The sequence below is a fragment of the Muntiacus reevesi genome, chromosome 15 (assembly GCF_963930625.1).
Source record: "Muntiacus reevesi chromosome 15, mMunRee1.1, whole genome shotgun sequence".
Taxonomy (NCBI): domain Eukaryota; kingdom Metazoa; phylum Chordata; class Mammalia; order Artiodactyla; family Cervidae; genus Muntiacus; species Muntiacus reevesi.
Window position 1 is genome coordinate 29,344,297 of NC_089263.1, and position 13,168 is coordinate 29,357,464.

General features: G+C 38.2%; 1 protein-coding gene across 1 annotated transcript in view; it reads left to right on the top strand.

The window, feature by feature from the left end:
• UBE2Q2 (ubiquitin conjugating enzyme E2 Q2) overlaps positions 1-13,168 on the top strand; it is a 59,247-nt gene that overhangs the window by 34,183 nt on the left and 11,896 nt on the right. The window contains exon 9 of the mRNA XM_065906585.1: positions 6,249-6,307. Within this exon, the coding sequence (XP_065762657.1) occupies positions 6,249-6,307 (59 nt within the window). The remainder of the gene's footprint in view (positions 1-6,248; positions 6,308-13,168) is intronic.

A 13,168-nucleotide genomic window follows, 5' to 3' on the forward strand; every position in this document is an offset into this window, starting at 1 on the left:
CAGCGGGGTTTGTGATAGCTTGTCATCAGCTATTTGAAGGACTGGGTATGTAGAAGTATTAGTTTGATTTTGTTTTTGATGAACACAAGGCATGCCAATTAAATTAGTAAGTCATACTGTAAAGAGACAGTTTTCAACTCAATATAAGGAAGTGATTTGTAGTTATTTAGAGCCATCCAATGATGTAGTCATTCAAAAATAGAATGTTCCTCATTGTTAAGAATAGCTTGGAAGGCCTAGATTATTTGGAAATCAGATATCTGTGTGAGATCGCTGTAAACTCTGATATTCTTAGTTTCTGAGTCAATATACTACAGTAACTCGCATATCTATATTTTTGTTTTTGTTTTAGATACACGGCATGGCTTGCCGGATTTTAGTTCCCCCGCCAGGGATTGAACCTGGCAGTGAAAGTGTGGAGTCCTAACTGCTGGACTGTCTGGGAATTCCCTCTCATGTATCTGTTTTAACAGAAACCTTCTTCTCTTGCCCCCAGTGCCTGTACCTACCCTCCCCCACCCTGACACCTTATTTCTGTAAAATTTTGGTTACTGAGTTCCAAGGTATAGAGTTTATGGAATAGAATCCCTAGGTTTTGATAGAGTAGTTAATCTGAGGCATTACTAAAAGTGAAGGGAGGCCTCACTGTCACATGATCAATTCAGAGAGGTTTGTAGTCACTCATATGGAATCACACATTCAACTATCTAAAATACAGGAAATTAAATCAAGTTGTGCTTTACCAAACTTTGCATCTATGCCTTTCCTTATTAAATTGTAGATAAAAGGTGAGCTACTTATTCGAAAGTAGATTATAATAACTGTCGTTAAGTTGGTTTCTTATGTGGATAGATTTCTTCTTTTTCTGCCTTACAATAGATAGCTAAGATTACCTGTTATAGCCATCAGAAGTATGTGTTTTATCTCCCTCTCCTATTAGGATTTAATTTTCATAGTGTATATGTTCCTCAGAGTCTTGCTTGAGGATGGGTAGAGGTAGGGAGTTAAACACTGTGTTTTTGTGTTCTTAGAAATCAGTTCAGTTCAGTTGCTCAGTTGTGTCCGACTCTTTGTGACCCCATGAATCACTGCACACCAGGCCTCCCTGTCCATCACCAACTCTCGGAGTTTACTCAAACTCAAGTCCTTCGAGTCGGTGATGCCATCCAGCCGTCTCATCCTCTGTGGTCCCCTTCTCCTTCTGCCCCCAGTCCCTCCCAGCATCAGGGTCTTTTCCAGTGAGTCAGCTCTTCGCATGAGGTGGCCAAAGTATTGGAGTTTCAGCTTCAGCATCAGTCCTTCCAATGAACACCCAGGACTGATCTCCTTCAGGATGGACTGGTTGGATCTCCTTGCAGTCCAAGGGACTCTCAAGAGTCTTCTCCAACACCACAGTTCAAAAGCATCAATTCTTAGAAGTAAACACTGTTATTTTTCTGTTTCTTAGAAGTAAACATTGTATTTTTGTGTTCTTAGAAGTAATTGGATGAAACAAATGTTTGTTTAACTCCTTTACCTGCAGATTGATTTTTGATTTAAGGGGCGTTAGTTGTTGACTAATTCTTTTTTATTTGAACATAGAAATTGGTGATAATTTCTCTTAGACTTCCTGACATATCTTCATGGGAGGCAGTATTCTGTTACCTTGTTCCTCTTTTGTAGTGGATGGGACCTTTTTTGGACTCAGCTGACACTGACACTCTGTCAGAAGCCAAGACCTCTGACACTCTGAGGCTACCTTAGCTACAGTCTTTACTTAAGTTCACTGAGAGAAAAAGTTTTGTTCTGGAAACCTCAGTTTCCAGGACTGAAAATTTGAAAGCAGCCTGAGAATTAATTAACTAAGATTCTTTTCTCTTATTGTGCCTTCTTTATATGTTTATCAAGCCTGATCTTTGCCAAAACGACCATCTACTGACATTTAATGTTATTGCTATTTGGGTTTCAATCTAGTGTCTCATTCAATTTGTCTTTAAACCATCTCTTTTTTTCTCCTTTCTTTCAGATTTTTAAGAAATTACTGTGGTTTCCCCACCTCTATTAGCATGATGCTTATCATTCCTTTACTCTTCTTTACCGCCTTAGAATTACAGTGCTTACCCTTAGCTTGTCAAAGTGTAATATAAATTTGTTAGTGTTTTTCTTCTTCCTTGTCAACACAGAGGTCTTAGAACATGTACTCTGTGCTCTTGTTGTCATTCCTTTTAGTTCTGTTTTTATCTAAACCCTTATACATCACTATTGCATAACTCATCAGTATTCATTTGGGCCTATGTATGTATTAGCTCTCTTCACGGTCTTTATTCTCCATGTTTCCATCTAGGACCTTCCTCTTGCTTGAAGAATATCCATTTTTGTTTCCTTTAGTGTGGGTCTGCTTATAGGAAAATATCTTTATTTGGACTTCATTTTTGGAAAGTATTTTTATTTGGTATAGATTTTGAGGTTGGAAATTCCTTTCTTTCATTACCTCAAAGATGTCATTCCTCTATTATAGCTTCCTTTGTTTCTCTTGAAGTATTTACAGTGGGAAAATCTTATGAAATCTTTAATCATTTTTGGAAAATTCTCACATTATCTCTTCAAATATTACTTCTGTCCCATTCTCTCTTCTTCTAGGACTTTACATATATGATTAGCCTTTTCAATTCATTTTCCTACATCTTGCTCATTGTCTGTATTTTCCACTTTTTTCTCTCTCTTGGCTTCATTTGGGATGCTTTCTGACTTATTTTTCCACTATACTAAAATTTTCTTCCAAGTCTCCACAGTAGTTAAACTCATCCATCAAGTTATTAATTTCAGTTATTGTATTTCTAAACTTCAGAATTTCTATATAGTTCATTTTTATAATTTTAGTTTTCTGCCAGGGTTTTCAGTCTTGTCTTTTCTTGCACATATTCGACTTCAGTTCAGTCGATCAGTCATGTCTGACTCTCTGTGACCCCATGGACTGCAGTATGTCAGGCCTCGCTGTCCATCACCAACTCCCAGAATTTACCCAAACTCATGTCCATTAGGTCGGTGATGCCATCCAACCATCTCATCCTGTCATCCCCTTCTCCTCCTGCCTTCAATCTTTCCCAGCATCAGGGTCTTTTCCAATGAGTCACCTCTTTGCGTGAGGTGGCCAAAGTATTGGAGTTTCAGCTTCAACATCAGTCCCTCCAATGAAAACTCAGGACTGATCTCCTTTAGGATGGACAGGTTGGATCTCCTTGCAGTCCAAGGGATTCTCAAGAGTCTTCTCCAACACCACAGTTCAAAAGCATCAATTCTTCAGCACTCAGCTTCCTTTATAGTCCTTCTCTCACGTCCATACATGACTACTGGAAAAACCATAGCTTTGACTAGACGGACCTTTGTTGGCAAAGTAATGTCTCTGCTTTTTAATATGCTGTTTAGGTTGGCATAACTTTTCTTGCAAGGAGTAAGCGTGTTTTAACTTCATGGCTACAGTTACTATCTGCAGTGATTTGGGAGCCCAAAAAAATAAAGTTTGTCACTGTTTCCACTGTTTCCCCATCTATTTGCCATGAAGTGATGGGACCGAATGCCATGATCTTAGTTTTCTGAATTTGAGCTTTAATCCAACTTTTTCACTCTCCTCTTTCACTTTCATCAAGAGGCTCTTTAATTCTTCTTCACTTTCTTCCATAAGGGGGGGTGCCATCTGCATATCTGAGGTTATTGATATTTCTCCTGGCAGTCTTGATTCCAGCTTGTGCTTCATCCAGCCCAGCGTTTCTCATTATATAAGTACTCTGAACATAAGTGAAATAAGCAGGGTGACAATATACAGACTTGACTTACTCCTTTTCCTATTTGGAACCAGTCTGTTGTTCCATGTCTAGTTCTGATTGTTGCTTCCTGACCTGCATACAGATTTCTCAAGAGACAGGTGGTCTGGTATTCCCATCTCTTTCAGAATTTTCTACAGTTTGTTGTGATCCACAGAGTCAAAGGCTTTGGCATAGTCAATAAAGCAGAAATAGATGTTTTTCTGGAACTCTCTTGGCTTTTTCAGTGATCCAGCGGATGTTGGCAATTTAATCTCTGGTTCCTCTGCCTTTTCTAAATCCAGCTGGAACATCTGGAGGTTCACAGTTCACGTATTGTTAAAGCCTGGCTTGGAGAATTTTGAGCATTACTTTACTAGCGTGTGAGATGAGTATAGTTGTGTGGTAGTTTGAACGTTCTTTGGCATTGCCTTTCTTTGGAATTGGAATGAAAACTGACCTTTCTAGTCCTGTGGCCACTGCTGAGTTTTCCAAATTTGCTGGCATATTGAGTGCAGCACTTTCACAGCATCATCTTTTAGGATTTGAAATAGCTCAACTGGAATTTTCCAAAACCTCCACTAGCTTTGTTCATAGTGATGCTTCCTAAAGCCCACTTGACTTCATGTTCCAGGATGTCTGGCTCTAGGTGAGTGATCAGACCATCGTGATCATCTGGGTCATGAAGATCTTTTTTGTACAGTTCTTCTATGTATTCTTGCCACCTCTTCTTAATATCTTTTGCTTCTGTTAGGTCTATACCATTTCTGTCCTTTATTGTGCCCATCTTTATGTGAAATGTCCCCTTTGTATCTCTAATTTTCTTGAAGAGATCTCTAGTCTTTCCCATTCTATTGTTTTCTTCTATTTCTTTGCACTGATCACTGAGGAATGCTTTCTAATCTCTCCTTGCTATTCTTTGGAACTCTGCAATCAAATGGGTATATCTTTCCTTTTCTCCTTTGTTTTTGGCTTCTCTTCTTTTCTCAGCTATTTGTAAGGCCTCCTCAGAGAGCCATTTTGCTTTTTTTGCATTTCTTCACTTGGGGATGGTCTTGACCCCTGCCTCCTGTACAGTGTAACGAACCTCCATCCATAGTTTATCAGATACTCTGTCCATCAGATCTAGTCTCTTAAATCTTAAATGCACTGTATAATCCTAAGCGATGTGATTTAGGTCATACCTGAATGAATGATCTACTAGTTTTCCCTTCTTTCTTCAATTTAAGTCTGAATTTGGCAATAAGGGCTTCATGATCTGAGCCACAGTTAGCTCCTGATCTTGTTTTTGCTGACTGTATAGAGCTTCTCTATCTTTGGCTGCAAAGAATATAATCCATCTGATTTCGGTGTTGACCATCTAGTGATGGCCATGTGTAGGGTTTTCTCTTGTGTTGTTGAAAGAGGGTGTTTTCTATGATCAGTGCGTTTTCTTGGCAAAACTCTATTAGTCTTTGCCCTGCTTCATTCTGTACTGCAAGGCCAAATTTGCCTGTTACTCCAGGTGTTTCTTGACTTCCTATTTATTCCAGTCCCCTATAATGAAAAGGACATCCTTTTTAGGTGTTAGTTCTAAAAGTTCTTCTAGGTCTTCCTGGAACTGTTCAACTTTAGCTTCTTTGGCATTACTGGTCAGGGCATAGACTTGGATTACTGTGATATTGAATATTCAGCTTAGTTATTTTAAAATCTGTGTCTGATAATGCTTATCTTGACTCCTTGTAGTTTTGTCTGTCATTTTCTGATAATGCTGTCTTTAAGTCTCATATGACTGGTTATTTTTGGTGATAGATATTACATACGAATGATTAGAGAGCTAATTTGAAGCCTTGGATGCTAGTCCTCTACACAGAAGATGTACATCTGCCTATCAGGTACTTGGGCATTGTAACCCAGGATCCCTGAATCCAAAATGGCAGGTGGGTTTTGTTCTCTGCCTGTGTAGTTTGTGACTTGTCCTTCAGGGTCCCAAGCTAACGTGTGCTATAACGACTTGTAAGGAGTCTTTTTCTTCTCAGCTTCTTAATCTCTTATCTTCCTCTCCTCCAACTGAAAGAAAATCCAAAGAGGAAAAAAAACAGGCTGCACTCTGAGGTTCCCTTTTCCTGATCTTAGCTCTGTAGTTATACATTTGTCTACCTTTTCTAGTTCATAGCCAGAGGATTGATTCAAATTACCTAGTCCACATTATTGGAATGGTTCCTTTATATAGTTCTCTTGGAAGTGGGAACCTCTTTCTGTATTTCATAATTTTGCAAATATACTGTTCTTGGGCCTGATGTTCATTTTTATTTGCTTTGGTTTTCATTTCATTTTATTTTGGGGGACTATTTTTACATTTATGACCCTCATTCATCATTAGATAAAAAATATATGCATTCTTTATAGATTATTTTTAAATCTTCTAAATAATACAACTTTTTTTTTAAAGAATATTCTTAAAATTAAACTTGTTTATTTGTTTTTTAGGATAACTTTCCGTTCGATCCTCCATTTGTTCGAGTGGTATTACCTGTTCTCTCAGGAGGGTAAGTTTAAGTGATTATTTTCTTTGATAGTATACATGAGAATCATTTGGAGGGCTAGTCAAATGCCAGGAGGCCTAGAATGCTGAACTTTACCTCAAAGTTTCTGATTCAGTAGGACTTGTTATGGGGCCTGAGAATTTCCATGAAGCTGATGTTCTAGGCTGGGAACCATAATTTAAGCATCACTGGTATAAACCATTATGTTTATATGGGTTTTTAAATGACCCTTATGTGTATATACTTCACCTTAAAAAATCAAATGTTTTTCAAATGTAAGTTGTGATTGAGGGTTTAGAGAAAGTTAGGATTAGAGAGTGATTCCCACATGCCCATGATGTGAGGAATAATCATAGGAAATCTCACGGGCCTGTGGAGCTGGTCATTGATTTTCTAAAGGGGTTGTCTCAGTTTGGTAGAATCAAATCATAATTGCCTGACATTTTTTTATTGAAACTTATATTTTTTTTGTGATTAGAAGTCATGTGAAGGATGGGGAAAAGGTCAGAATTTGTACCTAGGTTAGTTGTGGAAGGTTCTATAGATCTTTAAAGTAAGAGGAGTTAAACTAGTTTGAGAATTGTGATATGCTCAGCTGATCAAGTCCACTCTGTGAAACAATCACATTATGGTAATTAAAATCTAAAAATATCCAATCCTTTGATCATTTCTATACTTGATATAGTAATAGTCTCATTTAGATTAAAACAATATGGGTGGCTATAAATGATTAAGAAAAATATTTGGAAACTTTTGCAAATTCAGGATAAATGTATAAAAAATATTTTTATCAAATTATTTTGAAATCTGATGTAAACTTCACTAGCATAGATTTTTTCACATTCTCTTGTGGAAAAAATTTCCTAGAGTTTATGGTCTTAGTAGTTTACCACCTTGTGGAAGTAATTAAATTGTAAATAATGCCATTTTCAGTTTTAAAATCTGCTATATAGTTTCTCTTCATTGATTACTTTTACCAAATGGAGTTATTTTCCCATTATTCAAATAAATAACTAGAATAAGTCAGTTTGTGACTTATCCAAATAAACCTTATATCTTCTAATAAAATGCTTCTTCCATTATACCAAAAGGCAGCAATAATAAAAGATTAGAAATATTGAGTATTCAACTGATTTGTCAGGTGTTAAGTATGGACTTAAGTTCTCTGATCTTAAAGGAAAAGGAGAATGCTTCTGGCAATAGTGATCTGGGAAGACTTGGACAAGTAGGTGGGATCTCAGCTAGGTCTTGAAGTATTGGGTGGGGTTTGGTCAACTTATGGAGGTTGAAGGAAAATTGTCTACATAGGTGAAAAGTAAATACAAGCACACATTTAGGAAAGAGCATGGTGTATTCAGTTTACCAGAACAGTTTGAGCTATAACACATGAGGGGTAGAGTTCCTATAGAAGAATTATAGGAAATTGTGTTGACAATAGCTTGTAATTATATAGGAGCAAACTATTACCCATGGATATTTAATTTATTTTTCTTTAACTGGTTCAGAAATAGGGAAATAACAGTAAAAAGAATGTCTTATAAAGCTAAATCTGGTGACAGTAGAAAAAACTACAGGACAAATTATATTCACAAAGTCTGGAAGACTGCAAGGCTAGTTAAGAGCTGATGCCACTGTCTTAGGGTGAAGTGATAACAGCCTGAGTTGTTACATTAGTGATGGGAATGGAAAGATGAATGAAGGATGAAGGCTAATTTGAGGCAAAATCAATATGACTTGATTTTTGCTGTCAACTATTAAGTAAAAAGTAAGAATTATTGACTGACATGGGAAGAAAGTGTGAAGCCTGATAGAACAGCTTGAAATCTCTGACTCAGGCTAATGCTTAATTAAACACTGTGACTCTGGACAGATTGTTAAACAGTTTTTGTTCCAAATATTTTATGTCTCCTAGCTACTTCCTTATTTGTTTCTTGTCAAAAAATTTTTAAACATAACAGCTTTATTGTGATACAATTCACATATGATAAAACTCACTCTTTTAAGGTATACAGTTCAGTGGTACAGTATACTCACTTGTGTAACCATTACCATTAATTTCAAAATGCTTTCATCACCTTCCAGAAGAAACTCTGTACCCATTAGCAATCACTTCTCATTCCTCTCTGCTATCCCTCCACCCACCAGCAACTACTAATTTTTACCTCTATGGATATGCGTATTCTGGACATTTTCATTTAAGGAAGCAATCAAATAACGGGCTTTTGTGACTGGCTTCTGTCACTTAAAATTTTTCAAGATTCATCCATGTTGCAGCATATATCAGTAGCTCATTCCGTTTTATTTATCCGTGGACATTTGTTTCTACCTTTTGGCTGTTATGAATAATGCTGTGAACTTTCAAAGACAGGTTTCTTCTGTGTGCACATCTTCATTTCTGTATCGTATATACCTATGCAAGGAGTCACTAGGTCCTTTGGTAATAACTCTTTTTAACCTTTTATGGAGTGCCACACTTTTCCCAAGTGACTGCACCAGTTACATTCCCACAAGCAGTGTGTATGTAACCAACTCTCTTCATTTCCTTCCTGTTCACTTTTCAGCCCCATGTAGTTTGGCATTAGATGTTACTGTTCCTCCCAGACTGATATTTCCAATAGGGACTTTAGTAGATCCAGAAGTACCTTTTCAGGTTCTGATGTTACTGTTCCTCCCAGACTGATATTTCCAATAGGGACTTTGGTAGATCCAGAAGTACCTTTTCAAGTTCTGTCATATCTGATTATTAATTTCTCAGCAACACCAAAACATTTTTCCCTTGGCTTCTGAGTGCCTCTTCTCAGTCTCTTTGCTGGGAGCTCCTTGTTCACTTAACTTCTACCTGTTGGAGTTCTTTAGAATTTGGTACTAGGTCCTTTCTCTTTTCTTTTCCCTTCATTCCTTTGCCTTTTTACAAAAAATTTTTTTTCATTGAGTTAATTGTACAGTTGCACACAGTACTAGGAAATATTAGAGACACGTTGTACCCTTTGCCTAGTTTCCTTAGTGGTACGATTTTTGCATAGCTGTATAGTATGAAACAGTGATATAGAGACAGGGGTACAATATATAGTGCTTATGCAGATTTTCCAGTTTTATGTATAGCTCATGTATATCCCCAGTGGCTCAGAAGGTAAAGAATCTGCCTGTAATGTGAGAGGCCTGGGCTTGATCCCTGCGTTGGGAAGGTTCCCTGGAGGAGGGCACTGGCAGCACGCTCTAGTGTTCCTGCCTGGACAGTGCCCGTGGGCAGATGAGCTTGGTGGCTGCAGTCTGTGGTGTCGAAAGAGCTGGACATAACTGACTTGACTTAAGCACAGCACACCACATACGTGTGTAGGGCTTCCCTGGAGGCTTAACGCCATAGATCTGCCTGCAGTGAGGGAGAGGTGGGCTCAGTCCCTGGGTTGGGACGATCCCCTGGAGGAGGGCACGGCAACCCACTCCAGTAGTCTTGCCTGGAGAGTTCCCATGGACAGAGGAGCCTGATAGGCTACAGTTCATGGGGTCGCAAAGAGTTGGACATGACTGAAGCGACTTAGTGTGCGTGCATGCATATGTGTGTATTGAATTTTATATTGAGTAGATTTGTGTATGCAACATGGCAGTCAGGGTACTGTACAGTTCCAACACCACACAGATCCTTTTCGTTGCCCCTTGAAACTGTACCCATTTTCCTCTCATGCCCCTCATCCCTTAACTCCTGGTAACGACTCATCTATCCTGCATTCCTAATATTTTGTCATTATAAAAAAAGTTACATAAATGAAATCTTAAAGTTTTGTATTGTAACCTTTGGGGATTAGCTGGTTTTTTGTTTTTTTTACTCATAATTCCCTGGAGAGTCATTTAAGTATCTGGCTAGTTTGTTCCTTTTTATTGCACCATGTACCACAGCTTGTTTAACCAGTAATCCACTAAAGGACCTCTAGACTGATTTCAGTGTTAAGAATATTACAAATAAAGCTGCTATAAATACTTATATACAGTGTGTGTGTGTATTTGTGTGAATGAATGTGAATGTATTGTTCTTTGTCTGGGATTCATGTCTAGGAATGCAATTGCTAGGTCACAGAATCCCATGGACAGAGGGACCTGGCAGGCTACAGTTTATAGGGTCACCCAGAGTCAGACATGACTGAGCAACATTGCACGCACGCACGTCATTGCACATTGAATTTTTAAAGAAGCTACCACACTGTTTCCCAGAATGGCTTTACCATTTTACATTCCTATCAAGAATGTGTGAGTGATCCACTTTCTCTACATCCTTGCCAGCATTTGGTGATGTCATTTGTTTTTATTTTAACCATTCTGTTAGCTGTGCAGTGATGTCTCATTGTGGTTTTAACTTGCATTTCCCTAATGAATATTCCTCAATGTTGGACATCTTTCATGTGCCTATTTGACAACTTCATGTGCTCTTCCAAGAGATACTTGTTCATGTCTTTTGCCAGTTTTCTAATTGGATTGTTCTTTTGTTGAATTTTGAAAGTATATGCATTCTACACAGTAATCCTTTGGCTGTGTGGTTTTTTAGTTTCTTCTAGTATTTAGCTTAATTTTATCTTAACAGAATCTTTTGTAGAACAAAATATTTTAGCTTTGAAGTAAAATTATGCTTTTGGTATCTAGTCTAACAACTCTTTGCCTAGTCCTAGATCCCAAAGATTTTTCTTTTTTTATTCCTTAAGGTTTTACGGTTTACATTTTACAGATATGTCTGTGAATCATTTTGAATTAATTTTTGTATAAGGTATGAGGTTTAGATCATAGATTTTTACCTAATGTCCAGTTGCTCTTGTGTGATTTGTTGAAAAAGCTCTGTGGCTTTTAAACTATTTCTGCGTGCCAGTGACTCTCGACTTGTATCTGACATCCCTGTGTCTTTGGTGTTTCCAGTATTCTTCGGCTTTGTTGACACCTCCTTGAATGTCTCTTACACAGGCCTGCAGGACAAAAACTTGAGCCCATCTTTTTTTTCAGTCTCCCTTCCCCAGTCTTCCTTATCTCACTTAGTGGACCTAGAGTCATTGTTTATATCTCATCTTTTTCTCATTTTCCTTTGTTTCTCTACTTTAAAGGGTTTTCAGTTCCAATAGTTTCCAGTTTTGTTGCTACCACCATCAGTTCTCACTTGGATCACTTCAGAGAATTTCTGATTTCTGCTTCTATCCCCTCATTCATAAAGTTCTTTAGAGTGAATTTTTTTTTTCACTTTAAAAGCACAAATTTTATAGTATTTTATATCACAATCCAACAAACACACACACATATGTTCTGATCATGTTGCTCCTCTGCTTAAACACATCCCATGTCTTAAACACATCCCACTGCTCCTGCAGGTTGATGTCCTTACCAGATTCCATATACTGTCTGTCATCTTGCCCTTGCTTGCCTCTTCAGTCCTCTTGGTTCCACCCACACTTCAATTCCTGCAAGTCTCAGCTTGTGTGTCACTCGTAGGTATATTATTCCTGACCACCAAATTTAAAATAAGCCTCTAGGTTTTCCTTCTCACAGAACTTTGGGACCCCTCCCCTACTTTATTGTTCATTTAACATCTAATCTTTACTATATTGCAGACATCATGAAGGCAAGTCATATCAGTTTTCTTCATTGTATATTCTTGTGTCTGCTTCAGTTTTTAGCATGCATGCATACTATTACTATATATGCAGTAAATATTTGTGAACGAATGAACAAGATAAGAAAATACAGTAACTTAGCAGTACAGTTCAATCGCTTAGTCGTGTCTGACTCTCTGACCCCACAGACTGCCCCACACCTGGCTTCCCTGTCCATCACCAACTCCCAGAGCTTGCGCAAACTCATGTCCATCTAGTTGGTGATGCCATACAACCATCTCATCCTCTGTCGTCCCCTTCTCCTCCTGCCTTCAATCTTTCCCAGAATCAGGGTCTTTTCAAATGAGTCAGTTATTTGTGTCAGGTGGCCAATGTATTGGAGTTTCAGCTTCAGCATTAGTCCTTCCAATATTCAGGACTGATTTCCTTTAGGATGGACTGGTTTGATCTCCTTGCAGTCGAAGGGATTCTCAAGAGTCTTCTCCAACACCACAGTTCAAAAGCATCAGTTCTTCAGCACTCAGCTCTCTTTATAGTCCAACTCTCACATCCATACATGACTACTGGAAAAACCATAGTTTTGACTATATGGACCTTTGTCCTCAAAGTAATGTCTCTGCTTTTTAATATGCTGTCTAGGTTGGTCATAGCTTTTCTTCCAAGGAGCAAACGTCTATTAATTTCATGGCTGCAGTCACCATCTGCAGTGATTTTGGAGCCCAAGGAAATAAAGTCTGTCACTGTTTCCATTGTTTCCCCATTTATTTGCCATGAAGTGGTGAGACCGGATGCCATGATCTTCATTTTTTGAATGTTGAGTTTTAAGCCAGCTTTTTCACTCTCCTCTTTCACTTTCATCAAGAGGCTCTTTAATTCTTCTTCGCTTTCTGCCATAAGGGTGGTGTCATCTGCATATCTGAGGCTATTGATATTTCCCCCAGCAATCCTGATATCAGCTTCATCCAGCCCGGCGTTTCGCATGATGTACTCTGGATGTAAGTTAAGTAAGCCGGGTGACAATATACAGTCTTGACATAATCCTTTCCCAGTTTGGAACCAGCCTGTTGTTCCATGTCCAGTTCTAACTGTTGCTTCCTGACCTGCATACAGATTTCTCAGGAGGCAGGTAAGGTGGTATAGTATTCTCCTCTAAGATTTTTTTGTTTTCTTTTAAGTATTTTTGACAGATTGTTGTGATCCACACAGTCAAAGGCTTTGACCTAGTCAATAAGGAAGAAGTAGATGTTTTTCTGGAACTTTCTTGCTTTTTCGTTGATCC